This window comes from Ylistrum balloti, unplaced genomic scaffold (genome assembly GCF_031769215.1).
Source record: "Ylistrum balloti isolate Yb309-2 unplaced genomic scaffold, AGI_CSIRO_Ybal_v1 Utg369802, whole genome shotgun sequence".
NCBI classification, from domain to species: Eukaryota; Metazoa; Mollusca; class Bivalvia; order Pectinida; family Pectinidae; genus Ylistrum; species Ylistrum balloti.
The window spans coordinates 1,174,035-1,193,853 of record NW_026781979.1 but is presented as its reverse complement, the minus strand read 5'-3'; the positions used below and the strand labels follow the sequence as shown (position 1 = coordinate 1,193,853).

The 19,819-nt window shown below is 36.4% G+C and overlaps 2 protein-coding genes and 1 pseudogene across 2 annotated transcripts; all 3 read left to right on the top strand.

Annotated features, from left to right (window-relative positions):
- Nucleotides 1-1,304: 1,304 nt before the first annotated feature.
- On the top strand, nucleotides 1,305-7,755 carry LOC132544590 (carboxylesterase 1C-like). The gene is made up of 3 exons (XM_060208207.1): nucleotides 1,305-1,316; nucleotides 1,730-3,303; nucleotides 3,474-7,755. The coding sequence occupies exons 1-3, from the start codon at nucleotides 1,305-1,307 to the stop codon at nucleotides 3,724-3,726; spliced, it is 1,839 nt and encodes a 612-aa protein (XP_060064190.1). The 3' UTR covers nucleotides 3,727-7,755.
- A 2,139-nt stretch (nucleotides 7,756-9,894) lies between these two features.
- On the top strand, nucleotides 9,895-12,280 carry LOC132544589 (carboxylesterase 1C-like). The gene is made up of 2 exons (XM_060208206.1): nucleotides 9,895-11,447; nucleotides 12,127-12,280. Exons 1-2 carry the CDS (start codon nucleotides 9,895-9,897, stop codon nucleotides 12,278-12,280), a joined length of 1,707 nt encoding a protein of 568 aa, XP_060064189.1.
- Nucleotides 12,281-17,446: 5,166 nt separating this feature from the next.
- Nucleotides 17,447-19,335, top strand: LOC132544588 (cocaine esterase-like; annotated as a pseudogene).
- The last annotated feature ends 484 nt before the right edge of the window (nucleotides 19,336-19,819 follow it).

Here is a 19,819-nt window from a genome sequence, read left to right as displayed (position 1 = left end):
GAAGTGTAGTGTACGAGATTGATACACATTCATACACTGAAGTGTAGTGTACGAGATTGATACACATTCATACACTGAAGTGTAGTGTACGAGATTGATACACATTCATACACTAAAGTGTAGTGTACGAGATTGATACACATTCATACACTAAAGTGTAGTGTACGAGATTGATACACATTCATACACTAAAGTGTAGTGTACGAGATTGAAAACTGTAATTTACAATGATTTGGTCTGTGTAGGAATACAGCGTTGTGGGCGGAGTCTGTCTTACAAGTAATTAGCAAACGATTAAAATATTTATTTTTCTCTAGTAAACAGTGTTAAAAAATAGCAATGCGTTTTTGAAGAAAATTCAACTCTAGCTGATATCATTGTGAGATACTTACCAGAGGTGATATATCACAGTGAAGTATTTTACAAATGGAATCATATGACCAGTATTGTTATTAAAGTATGCTGTCAAAGATTAAAAACCTTTCTTTTTGAGACACCTGTATCATAAATTTTCCTTTTAAGCTGAACAAACTCAGTTTCTTTATATAGATTCTCATAATTTGTTTATCTCATTCATTTTAAATGCTGAATATCCTGGGTAAGCAATAAAACCTGTACTATCTCTTCTGAAATATCACTATTGGTCAAATAAAGTTCTACACATTTTCAACAATCAAAATATTCTTTTTCGATTCGATTAAATGTAAAACATGATTAACCCTTACTACTGAGAAACAGACCTGGATGTTTCTGACCGACTACGGTTTTATAAGCCACTCTATTAAAGAGTATATCAGTATACACCATTTTGAAGTCAGCTCGCCATAGGAAGAGGATAAACTTAGTTTTATTATCATTAAAGATTCTTCTCTATCTTACTCACGCCAGATTATTTTTTTCTGATGTCAACATTTCAATAATGAAATAAATCATTACCGAGTTGTTGATAAAGTCGGATTCTTGCTGGCTTGGCTGGTGAGGAAGATAAGGAGGCCTGAAAAAGATATAGTATGTAAATATACATAACTTTTGTACAAACGTACGGACCTGTGAGTATCGTGATATCATGTACACAAACCACAACGGGCTATAGGCCGCACAGCTTCCAAGATTTCAGGACTTGCATTTATGATATGTTAATCCTACTCATGTTTTGTTGGGATATACATGTGTTTGCGCGTGCGCGCGTGTGTGTGTGTGAATGTGTGTATTGCAAATACGTAGACAATTGCAGTATTGTCAAATGCAATAATAAAATGGTTATAGGCACGACCTAACAGAATACAGTGTTCAGTCATCTAAAGATGAATAGCATAGTTAGTGGTAAAAACAATCTGGAGAGCAAACATTTTTACACCACAAACAAGCACACGCTGTGTCAAATTAAATGTATGTGTACACAGAGAATGTTCTCAGTGTTTGTGGTTTAAACTTAAAACATGCATACTTTGTTGTCTGCATGGAAATTTATCTAATGGTCGTGTACAACATTTTAAATCAAACTCCATTTGAGGATACACAAGTATATGTCATATTGAAAAGAGTAGGAATTTACACAGTGTTAATACCTCAAGTTTGTTGTTGAATTTATTGTTACCCTAACCGTTTGATTTGCATTTCAGATCTCACAGGATGAGAGAGAAATAGAGAATTGATTCTCTTCGTTGTAACATTCCACAATCAAGTAACCAGAACATCAACGCAGCGATCCGGTAACAAAACAACTTAGAAAAAGGACAACAAGAAGTATACAATGGCCTTGTCAGTCCGCCTGTGCATCCTTATAGTGTTGACTCTGTTTTCATGCCAAGTGTCACCCGTCCAGTATCATACCCTAGATACACCTTTAGGAAAAGTAACTGGCCGACAAGTAAGTGTTGGGACAGAAGGTACAGTCTATGAATTCCTCAAAATTCCGTATGCAAAGCCACCAGTGAGAGAACTACGGTTCAAGAAGCCGGTACCCGTAGAAAGGTGGAGCAGCATACTTGACAGCACTGAACACGGACCGTCCTGCATACAAGACATTCCCACACATTTGAAGGTTGTCCTCACAAACAAGGATATTTCGGAGGACTGTCTACATCTCAATGTGTACACCTCTGGAGGGTTCGCTCCGACAACTAACAAAAGTGTTATGGTATTTTTTCATGGTGGTGGATACGTAAATGGCCAGGCCCAATTATACGATGGCTCAGGGCTGGCTTTGGATGGTGACGTAATTGTGGTTGCCGCGAATTACCGACTTGGTGTTCTTGGTTTCTTCAGCACAGGTGATCCTGTAGCCAGAGGAAACTATGGTCTTTGGGATCAAATCGAGGCACTTAAATGGGTGAAAAATAATATAAGATCTTATGGTGGAAATCCAAATTCTGTCACGATCTTCGGTGAATCCGCTGGAGGGTTTAGTGTCTCACTTCTCTCGCTCATACCAGAGAACAAAGGTTTGTTCCATCGAGTGATCATGCAGAGCGGTACATATAACTCTTCCTATGCACTCAGAAGAAATCCGAAAGGCTTTGCCATCACCTTTAGCTTCTTGGCTAAATGTAAAAATTTAATATCCTCACAACTCATGCTTGATTGTGTCCGGAATATTCCAACTGATCGTATCTTGCAAGCACAGAAAAGCGCAATTAATGTAGGATATCTTGCCGCTGATAGTTTATTCACTCCGCCACTAGCCCCCGTCATTGATGGTGACCTTATTAAAACTAACCCTGCCGTGGCTGTGACGAACACCTCTTCTGACGTGTACAAGTTTTTCCAGTCTCTGGACATAATTGCTGGCTGTGTCAGTGCAGAAGGATCTCTGATCCCGAGCTTTTTGTTGCCACCTATGGAAGATATTTACTCCTTTAATACTAGTGAAGGTGTACCAATATCTTTATTTCGTACCTATTTTGCCCGCGTTGTTACGGAAAACATATACAATAACCATAGCAATGTTCGAAAGGCAATTGTCGACAAGTATGGTTCAAGTGACAAAAGAGTCCAAGGAAGAAAAGTCGTGGACATGTATGGTGATGTGTTCTTTTATATGCCAATGATTAAGACATTGGATATACATTCCTTAAACAATAAAGTCAGTCAATCTTTCCAGTACCTGTTCAGTGAACCAAGTCCTGTCCCCATATCTGGAAAAGCACTGCCAACTTGGTTTCATGGTTCCGAACACGGAGCAGATTTAGTGTTCCTATTCGGTAAAGAAGAGCTTCAGCAATTGAACATCAGCATTTCCACGTCTACCAACAACTTTGTAAAACAGTTTAGAACCTACTGGGCTAACTTCGCCAAATACGGGTAAACATGTGTTATATATATTGTATCTATTTTAATCTTTGCATAGGGCTTTATCATTTATTTAATGTCGGTACGCTTCAAGGTAAAAAAAACACCATTGTAAATTATTTAAAGTAAATTCACAGCAATATGCGAACATGAGTATACATTGATTTTGAATTGTATTACAGAGACCCTAACACGGGAGAAGAGGAGAGTACAGTCTGGCCGGAGTATGATTCAGTAAACCGTACTTATATTGACCTGGCAGTATCATCCATCACCCAACAGACCAACATGTTCCGAGATCGAGTGAAATTCTGGGAGAAAGATTTACCACTGATAGCAAGCACTTACGTCACAGACGGAACTACATCCCTAGCTACAGCCAAATGGACTTTAATCATTATGCTAATTCTCCAGCTATTATTCCGTAGTCGTTGAATGTCAAGTGGTAAATTTAGCGTGACGGCTATCATAATGTGTGAAAAAACCTATTCTACTATAATCTGAAATCGGAAGATAGCTACAGTGTGTTTGTCGTAATGTGTTAGATGTGTGATTGATTTGTTTGTTTAAGGGTCAACAAAACACCTTGTGGGTATTTGAATGACTCAGGATCATGTTCAAATTTAATTTCAAAATGTTGACATTCATTTATTATTGTGCATTTCCATAATATCCATTTTCTAACTGTAACAGTTTTCCAAAACGCAAGATAAAATTCATATTGAAATTATCCTCAAACTAACCTGTCAATAGTAGAGAAGGTCAAACTCAGTAAATAAAGTATTATACAATCATTATGATCATACACTGATACTGAATGATGATGGTGATAAATATTAGTACTGAAGGTACAAGTAGGCAAATAATACAGTTCAGAGTTTGATTAGGAAATGCTACCTTACAGGACTTACAGGACCTACAGGACCTTGTGAATATAATATACCCTTTATTTCGGACAAAGAACATATATAAATATACATTTTGTGAAATGAAGCATATTACTTATAATACTTGCAAGATCACACGTTTCTGAATTTTGTCTTATTTATATACCGATGTAGACACCAACCAGATACTAATTATATATAATAAGCTAAATTTGTGCCCTAAATTTTGAATATTAACCAAAAGCCAAAACACAAAAATCATTTTAAATGTCACAATGTTTCGACAGATCATAGGATAAATACACCTACTCTCTGACACGAATGATATAGGTACATTTAAGCGCGAGTGTGTGAATTTGTATATACACTTCTTTTGTGCAATGCGGTTTTTTTTTATACAAATCCGTCAAGCACATTATATATGAATTGTACATTTCATTAAAGATCGTTATTTATGTTTGATTACTTTGCAATTGTAGTGTTTGCCACAAATATTATCCTTTGTTTTTCAGTCAATGTCTAAAATTAATGAAATTTTTTCTTGTGTAAGTAATTATTTTTGTTTGTTCATTGGTAGACGAGTACGATGATAAACAAGTCGCTAGCTTGATATAAATTTTCGATAGATTGCACTAATTTATTATTATGTACTTTTTAAAACGCCACTTCAATTTCTTTATATTAGAATTTGTGCTCAAATTACAAGTCATTTGCTTGTCATATACATGCGTTGAATAAAAGGAGACTCGATCACCCAGGGTTACCCCATCCATCGTACATATGATTATATTAGTATCAGAATCGGTCCACTATTGAATATGATATTTGAATCGTAATGATATATCTTTATCATACATTAAGTTTGGATAAAGAAATATCATACTCATTGGAAACAGACAATAACATACTGAGCAATGACCAGAAACGATTTAGGTGTACAAAATCATCATAATGGGTCAATGAAATGTGATGTTATAAATCCTGTGACATTGTTCATACAGTAAATTATTTAAGACAGTGATGTACACCTCAAGTACTCAACCTCATAACATCCTTTACAATGCCTTTAAAGTCTTATGTGAGCTTAAGCTTTCCTTCGTCATTTTCACGCTGTCTATGCTATGAAATGTAAAAGTTTTACAAGTGCGAAACACGATTGTATTTTCCTACTATATATGTGTAACAGATGTAGTGTCCAATGAGAACACTACACTTGTATAAAATTCAGATGCAAAATGTGAGGACATTTGCATCTGGATGTTTTGACGCCAAACTAAAATGATGCCGAAAATGTGTGTGATTTCCTCTTCGCATTAACATGTACTTTTCTATGAAAATCTATCGTTTCGTTTATTATCAAGTAGTATAGGTTAATAAATTGTCGGCTACTCGGTAGAGAAGTGGTTTATCAGATCAACCTCAATTTAATCAAGTATCGCTCCGTCTGTCTTTGATGAAAAGTATGTGTTATAATCCAGTGCGAAGACAACTTTCTGATGTATTTACGTAAAGATATAAATCTTTCATTGGAATCTGTCATTAGTGACATTTCATTATTTAAACAGTAGTGAGCACTCGTAAAATATTTTTGAAGGTGTAATGTATTCATGTTTCAACAAAATCACACATCTGATGTATTTTATCTCTACTGATGAAGTATGCGCTGGGAGAACCCAGCTATCTATAATAAGTATATCACGTCTAACCCAATACCGCTAGGTGAGATTGGTGAGGAAGCTGTGCCTCTCATCTATCTTCCCTCGCGTGTGTTTTTATCTTATTTCATTTTCATCTTGTTTTGTAATCTTGTCGGTGTATGCATTTTAGGCCCAAGTCAAACATTCGCTCGACTTAATTAAGTAACTGTGATATTACTACACCCCTGGTCATGTCTGTATTGCTTCTTCACGTATTGATTTACACAAAATCTATAGCTCTACTGCCAGAGTTGGTACTTTATCAGGAAACGCCATCTATGTAAGGGATTACTCCTTGGTATTCCATAATATCAACTAGCCCGAATTTTAGATGGTGCGTGTACATAGCACTCAATATTACAACTGTAATATTTAACAATGACGATAACGATCATAACATTTACTATATTAAACTGAGCTTTGAAAAGTTAAAATAATAATAAAAAAGAAAAGATCCAGCATTTAGAGATGAAAATATAAATATCATTGACCATGCACAAGAGAATCACTTGGCAAGACAATAACAGCAATGCAGCAGTGATCTTGATCATGAAAACTAAACACCGACAATATTAGGTATTTACACGTTTATGTACAGATCTTAAAACTTATTATCAACTCTACCACACATGCATCATTCAACAGGATAGTACACGTGATGTTAAACCATAGCAGTGTGCACGTGATCATATAATCTGGAAATACAAATAATGGTACAACATGGCAGTACGTGCGATTGTTTTTACAATATATTGCACGTAATAATACAATACGACAATACAAGTGATCAGACAATATTATAGTACACATGATCAGACTATATGACAATACTCGTCATGCTACAATATTATAACAGTACACATGAACTTTCAATATTGCAGCACATAGGATTTTACAATATGCCAATACACATGGTATATGTATGTGAATCCACCTAACGCCTCAATTCTAGTGTATATATGGTACATGAACCATGACATAACAAACCGTCTGAGGACATTCGTATTTTCAATCAGTGTGTTGCCTGGTGTTTGATCGACAGTAAGCTAGTGGAAGTTTATCTGCCTCCGTAGACACACGTGGTTACATTTGCGTGTGCCTATCTGCTCACTGACTTGCTCCCCTGAGACATGAAAGGTATCACACTGCTTAAGTGATTTAACAACTCTCCTTTCAGCATTATGTACACGTAAATAGGGAAGAATATTTCGGGTATTTTCCGTTTACTTACATCGTTATACTTCCTTATCATCAATCAAAAACTAAGAGGTGAAGATAACTTTAATTAATCAGCATGACGGATAGAGAATAAGTATATAATTTTAAATGTAAACAAGAATTTTGACCCGGAGTCCTGTATTCTTGGTTTGTTTGTACGTAGCTACTGACCGATCACAATACGTTCATTTGCATACGTTCTCTGTTATCGCAACTTTCAAAGCTTACATTAATCAATTTGATATAAATATCCGAAACAGTAAAAGCTTACTTACAATTCTTGTGTTTTATTTTGCATTGAAACATATACTTGTATAAATCACCGATTTCAATGTAGAGATGTACAATCGAAAATATATCAACAAAGGAAGCATTCAACATCTACTCGGAATACCCTGTTCTTATTTTGCCCTAGTTGCTTCAGTTTGATGTTTCAATTCTAATTCTTTTAAATGTCGATATTTTCGGTGTTGTTTTCGAACAGAAGTAAGTGGTGATAATGAAGGATGTTTGTTTTAGTTATGAATAATGCTATTTTATTACTGTGTGATAAATCGTGTTCAGGCAGGCTGTTAATAAGGTCAAAGATGATCGTAAACTTCTTATCATATAAATATATAAATATAACATTTGTGTATGTTATTATTAAACGTGTCAATGATTACAGTGTTTCTCATATTTCAAGTTTTCAATATTATTTATTGATTTATTTGCAAATTATTACATACGGTTTATAATTATTTGGAGCCGTAGATTCAAATTCAGTCTTTACAAACAAATCTTGAATTGATTAGAAACTTTCTTGTATAATACAATTATTTCAGGCTGGAATGCGAGGAAAGTATCATAATAGGGAGGACAAACGGAGAACTTGGCGAAACCTTATGTTGTCAATCAGGAAACCGCAATACCGCTTTAGTACCAATTCAATTTCAAGGGAGAGTGCTTTTGTAGGAAAATATTAGTATAGATACGATGTAACCTCAACTGTGATATACAATTCTTTTTCCATAGTGATTATATTAACGCATACCGTATATGATATTTATCATATAGTGATCAGACTGATTTTCAATTTATCACTTTGCATGATGAATACGTCGCTACCAAGTTACTCACAATCATATACACATCACATACCTATATACATAGATGTTTAACAATTGTTATGGTGAATTCTATTTAAATGTTAAGAAGAGTGTATATTTTATTTTCCATGTTGCGTAAAGACACCTGTGGAAAGTGCATACCGCTGCAGGGAAACATATATCTCTAAAAACAATCAGTGTTCTTGTGTCGAAAAAATTGTCACTTTCATATTTTTTCTTTAACAAGCTTTAACCTAACTTTAATGTTTAAAGTAGACCAAAGGAACAGTACTAAAAGGAACAAAAACTTACATCTTATGATATCAATATCGAAGCACATACAGCAAAAGATGAAGGACACTGAAACAAATCGTCACTGCAGATGTGTTTACACAATCGGGTTATCTACCTGTGATAGGCATTTCCATTCAGACAACGAGGCACTGGCTGTTGGTGACTACTGCTATTCGTGGTAAGTAAGGCGTCGTCAGGTGATTCTTTATACCAGTGATTGTCATAAATATTATATCAGAAATGTAATGAGATAAAAAATATGTAAAGAAAACGTATTGTCAAGAAGTGATAAAGCAATACACAAATCCAGTGAAATTATGAGAAAATAGTATATTTTGGGTCTATACTATCAAATATAGATTTTTATTATTAAAAAAGAATCTGTCGTTCTACCTTTAACTCCTTTCTATCAGCTTTTCTTTCTTTTTAACAAATTCGTCATTCGCGATAACATAATGCACTCAATTAAGTGTATTAACATCAGTGTCATAGTAAGTAACATCGATATGTCAGGAGAATTAATGATATAACGATATGTAAGTTAAGCATGTGGAGTTCAAAGTAAATGCAAAACATTAAGAATGAACACGAAGTATAATGGCAATGCTTGCGTACTATTATTTATAAAAGAAACAAATTTGTTTAAAGTAACAAGGCCATCCAAAGAACACAAATATTCACCCACAAAGATAACACTGAGTAAGCTTGAAAAGTTTAGAAAGAAACTTGAGCTAGACAGCATACATTACCCTCATTGATTATGAATTTCGTGGAGAAGTCATATACGATCAGCGACACTAGGTAGTTTGCATGCTTAATGGTATTGATTTTTTAACTTTATCACAACGGCACATTTTGTTTTGTTTCCTTTTTCTGTGAAGAAATGTCAAAGAATATTATCAAAACCGCAAAATGTAGGTAGCATACAGATGATCAGATCAAACAGCTTTCAACACAATCAATTTCTGCTACGCGAATTGATTTTCTTAAATAATTTACAAATTTCTCGTAATCGCTTATTTAATCTGTTAAGATAAAACATGCTTAACAATAGTTATCTGAAATACTTATCACAAGATAGCGAATGTTTACGTGGCCCAGAATTTGACGCGTTTGATAAATCCGATATCATAACAGAAGACCACGGCATTATAAAGGCTTAATCTTTGTAAAAGGCGTACCCCATCTCTTCTCAATTTGTTCATTTTCATGCAATGTCACATGTTGTCCAAAATAGAAACTTTTGAATAATACTTTAAGAAAAAGGGGGACGATTATCCACTACATTTACCAGCTTGTTAGGTTATTTTTAAAGTTTTCTTCTAATTTGTCTTCAGCTCAAACAATATTATAAAAAAACACATTTCTGCAAGTCTATGTCATTGAAAAACTAAAACCATTTTGTTCTCTTCCAGAAGAATGACGATTGCCGTAAGATGGTTGTTGCAAGTGATATGTGTACTTGCCATCGCGTCAACAATGACAAGATGCATGGATACAAAGACTATCGTAACACCGTCTGGGAAGATAATGGGTCTAAAGGTTGACATAGAAATATTACAAAACTTTGTGTACCAATTCCGTCGAATTCCTTATGCCAAACCTCCTGTTGGTGACCTGCGATTTGCCAAGCCACAACCGATTGAGCCCTGGACAAACACTTTAAATGCCACATATTTCGGACCGAACTGTATGCAGACTATAAGTAATCCAAACAGCCCGCTACTACCAAACAGAATATTATCTGAAGACTGTTTAGTGCTGAATGTGTACGTACCACCTAATACGACAGAAAGCAGCAAGAAGCCCGTGATGTTTTACATCCACGGCGGGGCCTATGTGGAAGGCACGGGTATGTTCTACGACGGCTCATACCTTTCAATCCACGGAGACCAAATTGTTGTTACCATAAATTACCGGCTAGGTATGTGGGGCTTTCTCACGACAGCTGACAGCCATTGCCCTGGAAACTTCGGTTTGTGGGACCAGCGACTAGCTATGCAGTGGACCAAAGACAATATTAAGGCATTTGGTGGCGATCCTGAACTTATTACAATCTTTGGAGAATCGGCAGGTGGCTCTAGTGTCGCCATTCATTCTATATCGCCAATCAACAAGGGTCTGTTTAAAAGGGCAATGGCTCATAGTGGCACGGCTAACTCATTATGGGCCGTTGCAGAAACTGGCTTTGCGAAAGTATCACAGGTTGGGACCGGTATTATTCTTAAATGTCTTGATGTTGCAAATAGTGTCAGGTTTTTAGAATGCATGAGAAAGAAGAGTGCTGAAGAACTACTGGAGGCTTCAGTAAGGATTGCGAACATTACATTTAGTGACGTACATCAGCTTCACTATGCAATACCATTAGCACCCATTGTAGACGGTGAATTTATCATGGATCTTCCTGCAAAAATCTTGAATGATCCGTCCAGTCCAGGAATGCAGTTTTTCCGATCCCTTGATTTTGTAGACGGTGACGTGAATTCAGAAGGGTCTCTGATTTTCCAAGAACCGCTTTATTCTTTTCAACAATCACATAATTTCAACTTATCAGATGGTATTCCCTACAAAATATTGTGTGAAAATATCATCGAAACCTTTATAAAGGAGTATTTCCATAACAACCGAACCCTGAGAAATGTTGCCTGTGCCAGGTATAAGTCGACGAGCGGGGACGGTGTCGAACAGAGTCGTCTTGCAGTTGACTTTTATAGTGACGTTAACTTTTTTACACCTGGAGTGTTGACACTGAACGCACATGTTGGTGGCGCTGGTAGTACTTATCAGTGGTTGATGTCTCGAATGAGCAGATTTGGCTTCGGTTGGCCTTACCCGAACTGGTTTAGTGGAGCGGGACATGCAGGAGAAGTTGCGTATTTGTTTGGGATTGAGAGGAATCCAGATATCGTCTCTCCAGATAGAAACCTAGCAGAACAGATGATGTCGTACTGGTCCAACTTTGCAAGAAACGGGTAAGTCCTACTGATCAAGGTTGTCATGACATTGACAAGTCGAATGCAGAAAATAAGAAAGCTGTTGACACTGTCCGAAAGTACAATAGAAACTGCTTGAAAGGTAAGGATCATAAAAAGGTCGAGAACAAAACACTTGGTATCGGTCCCATGAAGGACAATATGCAATTTGCAGATAGTGTTCAAACACTCCCCGAACATACATGAAAAGATAGGGAATCAATTGCCCGACCAAGTATGGTTTCCACGGGTCCTCCGGTTTCCTTCCATAGTACCCACGCGCGCTTACATTTGGTGAAACAAGAGTGATTGTTATCAGTTGAACTAACTTGTTTCGAAAATATTGTTAAAGAAATAAAGCTCACATTACATTTTTTTCTCCTAAGACATTTTTGCATACGAATTCATAATTGGCCTTTTCATGGAGGTCTTTTTGTTTAAGAATTTTACATTGTTCCTTAAGTTGGAGTTAAGAAGTGTCCACTAACAGATTGAAACAGCTTCTGTTGAATATGTCCTTATTGAATGTATCATCATAATTAAAAATGTCTTTGGTTATACTTCCTCTCTAAAGAATTGCCATAAATGAAGATAACTGCATTTACCTGAAGGCGACTTTGTTCCACAACAATATGACATATTTCGTTGACTTAATATTGGTTTTTCTTTACGGTTGCAGAAACCCTAACAACGGATTGCCTGTGAAAGTCCAATGGCCAGAATACGATGTCCAAGGTCGTCGTTATATAAGTCTGAACGCGACGATAAGTGTTGAGGAGGCATTGTACAAAGATAGAGTGACTTTTTGGGCACCAGTGATGCCTAAGGACTAGAACGTGAAATCAGTGTCGTCTGTTCCGTTACTATATGCTTCTTAGTTATTGTCACCTCTTTGTTTTACTCTCCGCTCTCACACGTCATGGTTGATACAGTGCACACGTCTTTACCCCTATTAAACAGTTCTGTGTATTAACACTTGTGTTGAATTGTTTATTGACTGTAAGCCGACTACTAATGCAAATAGCAAACATTTATAACAGAAATGTGTTATACACTCTGTGAAGCTTGAAATATGAACAAAACACAGTCAAGTTTTCCTCGATCTAAATCCACACTTCAAAACTGACATTACAGGTATGTTATTGTCCTGGAGATAAGGCGTCCTATAATTTAATCCTTACCAGCAAAGATTATTACAATTTTCTGCAAACAAAAAGAACGAGTGTGCTGTCTTTATATAGGATTTGCATAGTGTTGTGACACCTATAAGCCCTACTGGGTAGTCAATAGTTTTAGAGTTATCGCCCTTGGCAGGTTCTCAGAAGAACTGTAAACCGAAAGCACGGTACTATACATTTCACCAAGTTTCACACTCATGGAGATCCACACAGTGTAAGTGATACAAATAATAACATTCTGGGATTTTATACGAGTGTATAGATACTTGATGTCGACCATATATTTGTCCCATTTCAATCGAAATCAGATTTGTGTTTAACTCAAAACATCTGTATGGCCTATCGTAGGTTAGTTTACTGCAAATTACTGCATCATGTAATGTATTAAATACTTTGTTGTTTTTATGAAATTACAGGAGTGTAATTGTGGAATTTGAGATTCCAACGTTAATTGTCTCCACAACGAGAACACGTCGTTGTTCTAATTTTCGCTCTTATTATTGTGAGAAATACCATGGTATTCATTATCATTTGGTGTCTTGCAGTCCGTCAGTCATGACAGTACAAGTATAGTTAGTCTTTATGTATAACATTGAATTTGAAACATTTTGGTTAAATTTTCACGTCTAATCAAAGTACTGAGAGTACTGAAATCCACATTTTGTACTCAGTCATTTGAATATCTGTTATTTTGTATTTCCAGCTTTTACTATATGTGAGTTTACATATGAAAAGGATTTCTTGGAATATCTAGTAAAGTCTTATCTGTTACGGAGAGACTTGGTTTTGTGTGTAACAGAACAACGAGGCTTGCTTGATAACGAAGGAAACCCCACCTATGCAATATGCAATTGCTGCAAAGATGAAATAATGGCTTAACAAAAACGCTTCGGTACTACAACTATTTAGACTGCCTGATAATGATACGGACCTCCCCCATTTATATTTGATTCCTAAGCTTCAAAATAATCAATGTTAGCAACGTTTTATTTCTGACTTGTCTAGCTGTTCAACCAAGCCTTTGTGAAAACAGCTCGCAACCATTAGTACTATCAAATTTGGGTTATAATCTTATTGTAATACTGTGACCAATCTTCAACACACTCTTATTAAAACGTTTCTTTTAGAAAATCGTTTGTTTTTCCCATCCCATTCAAAACTGAAAGGACGTATTCATTCTCTTGTTACGAGAACTTTCTTCTCCAAGAAAGGCGAACGGCGGTATGGATATATGGTTGTGAGCTATAATGAAGCGTATTTCGTTAAAAGAGAGAAAGATATGCCCAAATCAAAGAAGAAATATACGAAGGACGAAATCGTAAAAATTAGTTTGGTGGTAAGATCTTTCAATAGACTATCGGCCTGGTAACTAACTGTGCTCCTTTGCCGACTGACTTGCTGAATCGTTTTGAAAAGCTTATCAAACCAGGTCGGAAAGACCTGACGAAGTCGTCTAATTTCACTTTTAAATTTATTGATGACGTCTTGTTTTCTCTTCTACGTCAAGCGATTATCCAGATATTTTCCTACAACGATACCAACATGAACAGCTTTCGTTTGATAAATGTGGTGATTTTGAATTTTCCTGCCGTGAATTTTCTATTTGTGGATAGCAACCTCCCAAGCCTATGGTGTTTACATGTCGCAATTGATTTGATATTCAAGAGCGTGTTCTCACTACCACGATTTACCAGATTGGTAAAATTATGCGGAAGTTTTACGGTCGTCATAGGGATCTCATTGTGAAATATTCCGTTTTGTCTTTGAGGTATGAAGCTCGTGTTTTCTTATTTGAAAAAAGTGGCATTACTTATTTGGATTGACCAAGTTTCACATGGGGGGTGTGGTCAGTGAAGCAGAAGGCGCTTACTCCTCCGGAACATATGGTCTTATTATCCTTGTACTTCGTAATTCTCCGTATAAATCTTTCTTTTGTTTTGCCCTAGTTTTATTGACTTTGAGTTTGGATTTTGATTATGTTGATATGTTTGAGTTTATGAAACTCTGAGTATGTGGCAGTCAATAATCGTAGCTAGGAATATCTCATTGTAAGAGAGAGAACAACGGATTTCCTAAATACCTTTTTGTGATATCAATTACTTTTTGTTTTTTTATTAATGAATCATCTGCACCAACAGGTTTCCTACAACGAAGTTTAAATCAGTGATTGAAACTGTAACACGGAGGATACGAGTTAAACATTTGATCCCACTACCTGCAACTCGTATGTCTTTAGATAATAGATACTTCATTTAGACATAAGCTCATATCTTATGAAACAAAACATTTTAGAATGGGCGAGCAAAACATGTTTTAAAGTCAAAATGTGAAGGACAAAATTCAACGTTGGTAGCTATTTTGTTTTGCTATTTTAGTTCATAGGGTAACGCCATTGTCGATATAATGGCATCATAAATCATTTCTGTAGCGACCAATGAAAAACGCTCACAGTGTATATTACACAAGTGACAAATATACCAAAGGAATACACGGGCAAATTCGCGGGATAACAAGCCGATGTTGTGTTTTTATACAGTTTGGTTATAAAAAGTGCACGGTGAATTAGCGCAATATATTAGACGTATTTTTTAATTCCTTTGTATGACAAGAGTTAGAAACTACAGGTTGCTAAAATAGAGAAAAAGATTATCTCAGTTATTGCAAATAATGAAGTCACTTGTTATATACAGCTATGAGGAGTTTCAGCTGGCGATAACCAAGCGATCAGGATACGTAGGGCATCCTACATCCTGACCGCTTCATAGTCACCATAGTGGTGGGGCACTCGTCATTTGATAGCGAGCGAAACCACCTACTTCATGCAAAATAATCAGCAAAGAAACTCGATTTGAATGATAAAAAATTTTGTTTTAAAGATAAAATTGTTCAACGGGAAACATAATCAAGTTCCCGTTATGAAGAATATCTGCTGGCGATAACCAAGCGATCAGGATACGTAGGGCATCCTACATCCTGACCGCTTCATAGTCACCATAGTGGTGGGGCACTCGTCATTTGATAGCGAGCGAAACCACCTACTTCATGCAAAATAATCAGCAAAGAAACTCGATTTGAATGATAAAAAATTTTGTTTTAAAGATAAAATTGTTCAACGGGAAACATAATCAAGTTCCCGTTATGAAGAATATCATGTACCATAGGTCGAATATTGTTGACAACCATATGCGGTCCACAGACAACAGACCCTTCTCAGTGTAACCTTTCGAGACTAAAAGCATTAGTTGGCTCTTTGTCAGTATATAGTAAATATCCAATATAACAACAGTGGATCATTCGCCAGTTTAACTTGACTTGACCATGAACAACTAGGGATATTTCGTACGTGTACCATAGTGTGACCCATAAACAGTGGACCCTTCATCAGTATACCCTAACGTAACCAACAGACAGCGATGGAACCTTCAGCCGTGCACATAATGTAACCCGCACCCCCCTCCAACCCGCAACCCCCCCCCCCACCCAAAAAAAAAAAAAAAACAAAACAAAACAAAAATGGACCCTTCGCATTATAACATAATTCCATTAACAAACAAAGGGCCATTATTGTCATACTTTTACGTGACCCATGAACAAAATTGTGTCGTGCGTCATTTTATCTTTGCGTTATCCGCAACAACACTGTACCTGTAGTTTGTGAAATGTCAGTGTAACCCACGTGTTGTTCATACAACGGTTCAGAGTTAACTACGTCAGTGTATCCTGATGTGGCCTATATCAATACAGGTGGTCCACTAAGAAACATTTGACCAGAGTTGAGTCGATGACGGCGATAAGTGTTGACGAGTCGTAAGTACATTTGCATATTTGTACACTTACTATCATATCCGCAATGTCTTCACACGGATTCCCAACCCACTGTCCATACATATTAGTAACAAGGATTGTAATAATATACCTTTTTGTTTTGATTTTCTAAGGCCGTAGTTCCTTCAATTCCTTAAGGGAAATGTTTGATCTGTCTAATGAGCGTTTGATGGACGAGATCCGCCAAATATTGACCAAGTCATGACCTGAAGTAATGGCTCGGTAGACATTTCCCTGTCTGGTTGAAACGTCCTCTCGTCTCCAATGGGTAACTCAATAACTATGCCGTAATCACAACATCTACGCTATTGCTGGTATGCAGTACCCATGACAGTGTCAACATATCATGTCCTTTAAGGCTGTCATGTCACGTACGTTGTGGCAATTCCAAATTAACATCAAAGAGTTCACTTTCTTCAACATTAGTTTTCATTTCAACGATGTTTGGTGGACACCATACCAAGATTTAAAATTTTCTTATAAAATAGATCAATGTTTAAAAAAGATTGACACATTGGATTATTTTATTGGAATTTCAGCGTTCAAATTTTCACCCCTTAAAAAGCCGCCGTTATAAAATGGGATGTACAATATACATCCCTGATATAAACAAATAAGAAAATGTAAAAATAAAGTATATGTATGATTATTCCATCACTTTCAATGAAAACTGTTACTAGTAGTTGTGGAACAAACATACCATATGTACACCATCCATTTAAAGTTGACTGTACGTCTGTCACTATCTAATTAAGGACACAATACAAACGTTATAGAAATGGGTTAACGTAAACACTTGTTTTAATATCATAGACGATAGCTTGAAATGTTTGGTACAAATAGAACCCATCAGAACCTATCTGGAACAGATTAGGAACGCTTCAATGATGAGTGTTACAGCAGGTTTACTAAAAAGCTTCCATAATTTCAAAGTGAGTGTCGACCATAACATTTGATATTTTGGTGTTCTGTTTAAATATTGCGCTGAAATTGATCATGACTTTGTTAGCCTGGTTGATAATGAAAGTAGTTATTGTCCCGAGGAAGAGACTTAAAGTGGGACTGAATTGGTCTCTACTGGGGATACTTCAGGTTTCTGACCTAAGGACATGGTAAGATTCTTACCTCTATCTGTTGTAGAAAGTACGGCTATATCCCTAAACCAAACCTAAATAACACAGAAATCCCATACTATACCAGCAGATTCCTTTAATAGTGGTCACATCAAAATGAGACAAATATAAAGGTAATAACAACACTAATGAAATCCCAGATCTTAACAATAATTAAGATAAAAACTTTCAACGTTTTTTAAGGGCTATACGGGAATGTCTATTGTCTTTATGAGATTCATATGTAATGATTTCACATAATTCAATCAATTTCTTTTAATCACTGGTTTTATTCGTCAGCTCATCGAAAAAGTATGAATCAACATGTGTAACCCTAGAAAATTGCACCTCACAAAAATGATTATACGGTATATGTAATCCGTGTTTTATTATACATGAATGAACATATACAAAAAGCCCTTTTCGTGCCTGGCCATTTTCGTCACACAACAATGTCAGATTTTACAAAAGATATATATTTTCTTGCATTAAACCTATTACGATCTCAAGACTCAGCTTTTTTTCCCCCTCTTTTCAGGTTTACTGCTTCGACTTTGACGGGTCTTTTAATCCTTATACTGTTATTTGTGCCATGTTTCAGTCAGAATATTACAAAAGTTATTGACCTTCCTATACGGAAGGTGCGCTGTATACTGGTCCACGTTCCGGCCTTCATTGCATCCCTCTATCAGTATAGGAAAATGCCGTACGTCAAACCACCATTTGGAAACTTAAGGCTCAGGGAACCCATGGAAATTTTGTCATGGGCAGGTGTACAGGATTCAGTTAATGATAATGTGAGCATGTCTGAAGATTGTCTTTATCTAGACGTCTATGTGCCACTTAATACGTCGGCTTTTGAATAACAAGCTTGTGATAGTATTCATACACGGCGGTGCTTATGTATCCGGAAGTGACCAGTTCTACGAGGGATCATATCGTGCTATTTTTGGTAACGTCATAGTGGTTATTACCGATTGGGATTTATGGATCCATGAATACGCTGGACAATGCATCGCCGGGTAACCACGGACTCTGGGACCAGCAGCTAGCCCTTCTGTGGGCTATATTGACAATTTTGATGGTGATCATTATCGCATTACCATATTTGGGGAGTCCGTCGGCTGGTTCATTGTTGCCCTACAGTGTCTATACCCTCCCAACAAAGACGTGTTCCAGGCTTTGGCACACAGCGGAGTTGCCAATTCTGTCATGGCCACCTTACCGTTTACCAAACAGATAGCGAGAGCCAAAGGCACTGCTGTAGGATGAACATCTGCAAGATCTTCTGATCTTGTTTCTGTTTAAGAACAAAATATGCGGAGGAAAATCAAAATGCAACAGAGACTATAACTTCTAGAACACATGATGATAGGACACATTACATGCTAGTATTAGCTCCAGTAGTTGACGGTTCATTCTTAATAGACACACTATCGAATTTACGCAATAACAAATCATCACCAGCCTATAGCTCCCTCCGATCTATCAACTTGGTCGTCATTAATATCAGAGAAAAATCTTATTGCATTGCAACAGTTCTATGACTATAATCTTACGCTTGGGATTTCCTCTCGAATTCTGTATGGTCTAATTATCCCTAGGATAGTTCGTGACTGGTTCGAGATTATTATAAATGTGTTCTCTGCTGTTTGGACAATGTGCAGCATAAAAGAGGGGATTACAACGAAAAAGGCAAAACAGAGGAATACGGCAGTGGACATGATTGGTGACTTTTCCCTTTTTTGTCCCAGCTATAGATATATTAAATGAGCATTCAAATTCAAACACATTCCTGTTTTTGTGAACTAGAGATGCCGGAAGGAGCTTCGGTGAACCCTATCCATCTTGGCTGAAATCCCATACCTTTGGAGCTCAGGATATACCTGATGTACAACAAGAAGATGTGTAATGATCAATCGAGATGCTCACTTACCTGACAAACTTCGAACGTAGCAGGTATGTTTTATTACAGGATGTAACATGTGTTGCTTTATTTGTGGGAAACTAATATATGGCCTACATGCATGATATTACTGTTCTATCAGTTAACTAACTAGTTAAAAATCATAATAATATATTTATCAGCAAAGAGAGGATTACTAGAGCCAGGAAAGATCAGATAAAAATACGTCCAAGTTTAAAGGAAGAAATAAATATGAAAGACCAATGTTAAAATATTCACATGTACAGTTTAGTATAAAGTATAACCAGGGCATGTCATATCTTCTCAAACAGGTCAACAGATTTCAGTCTA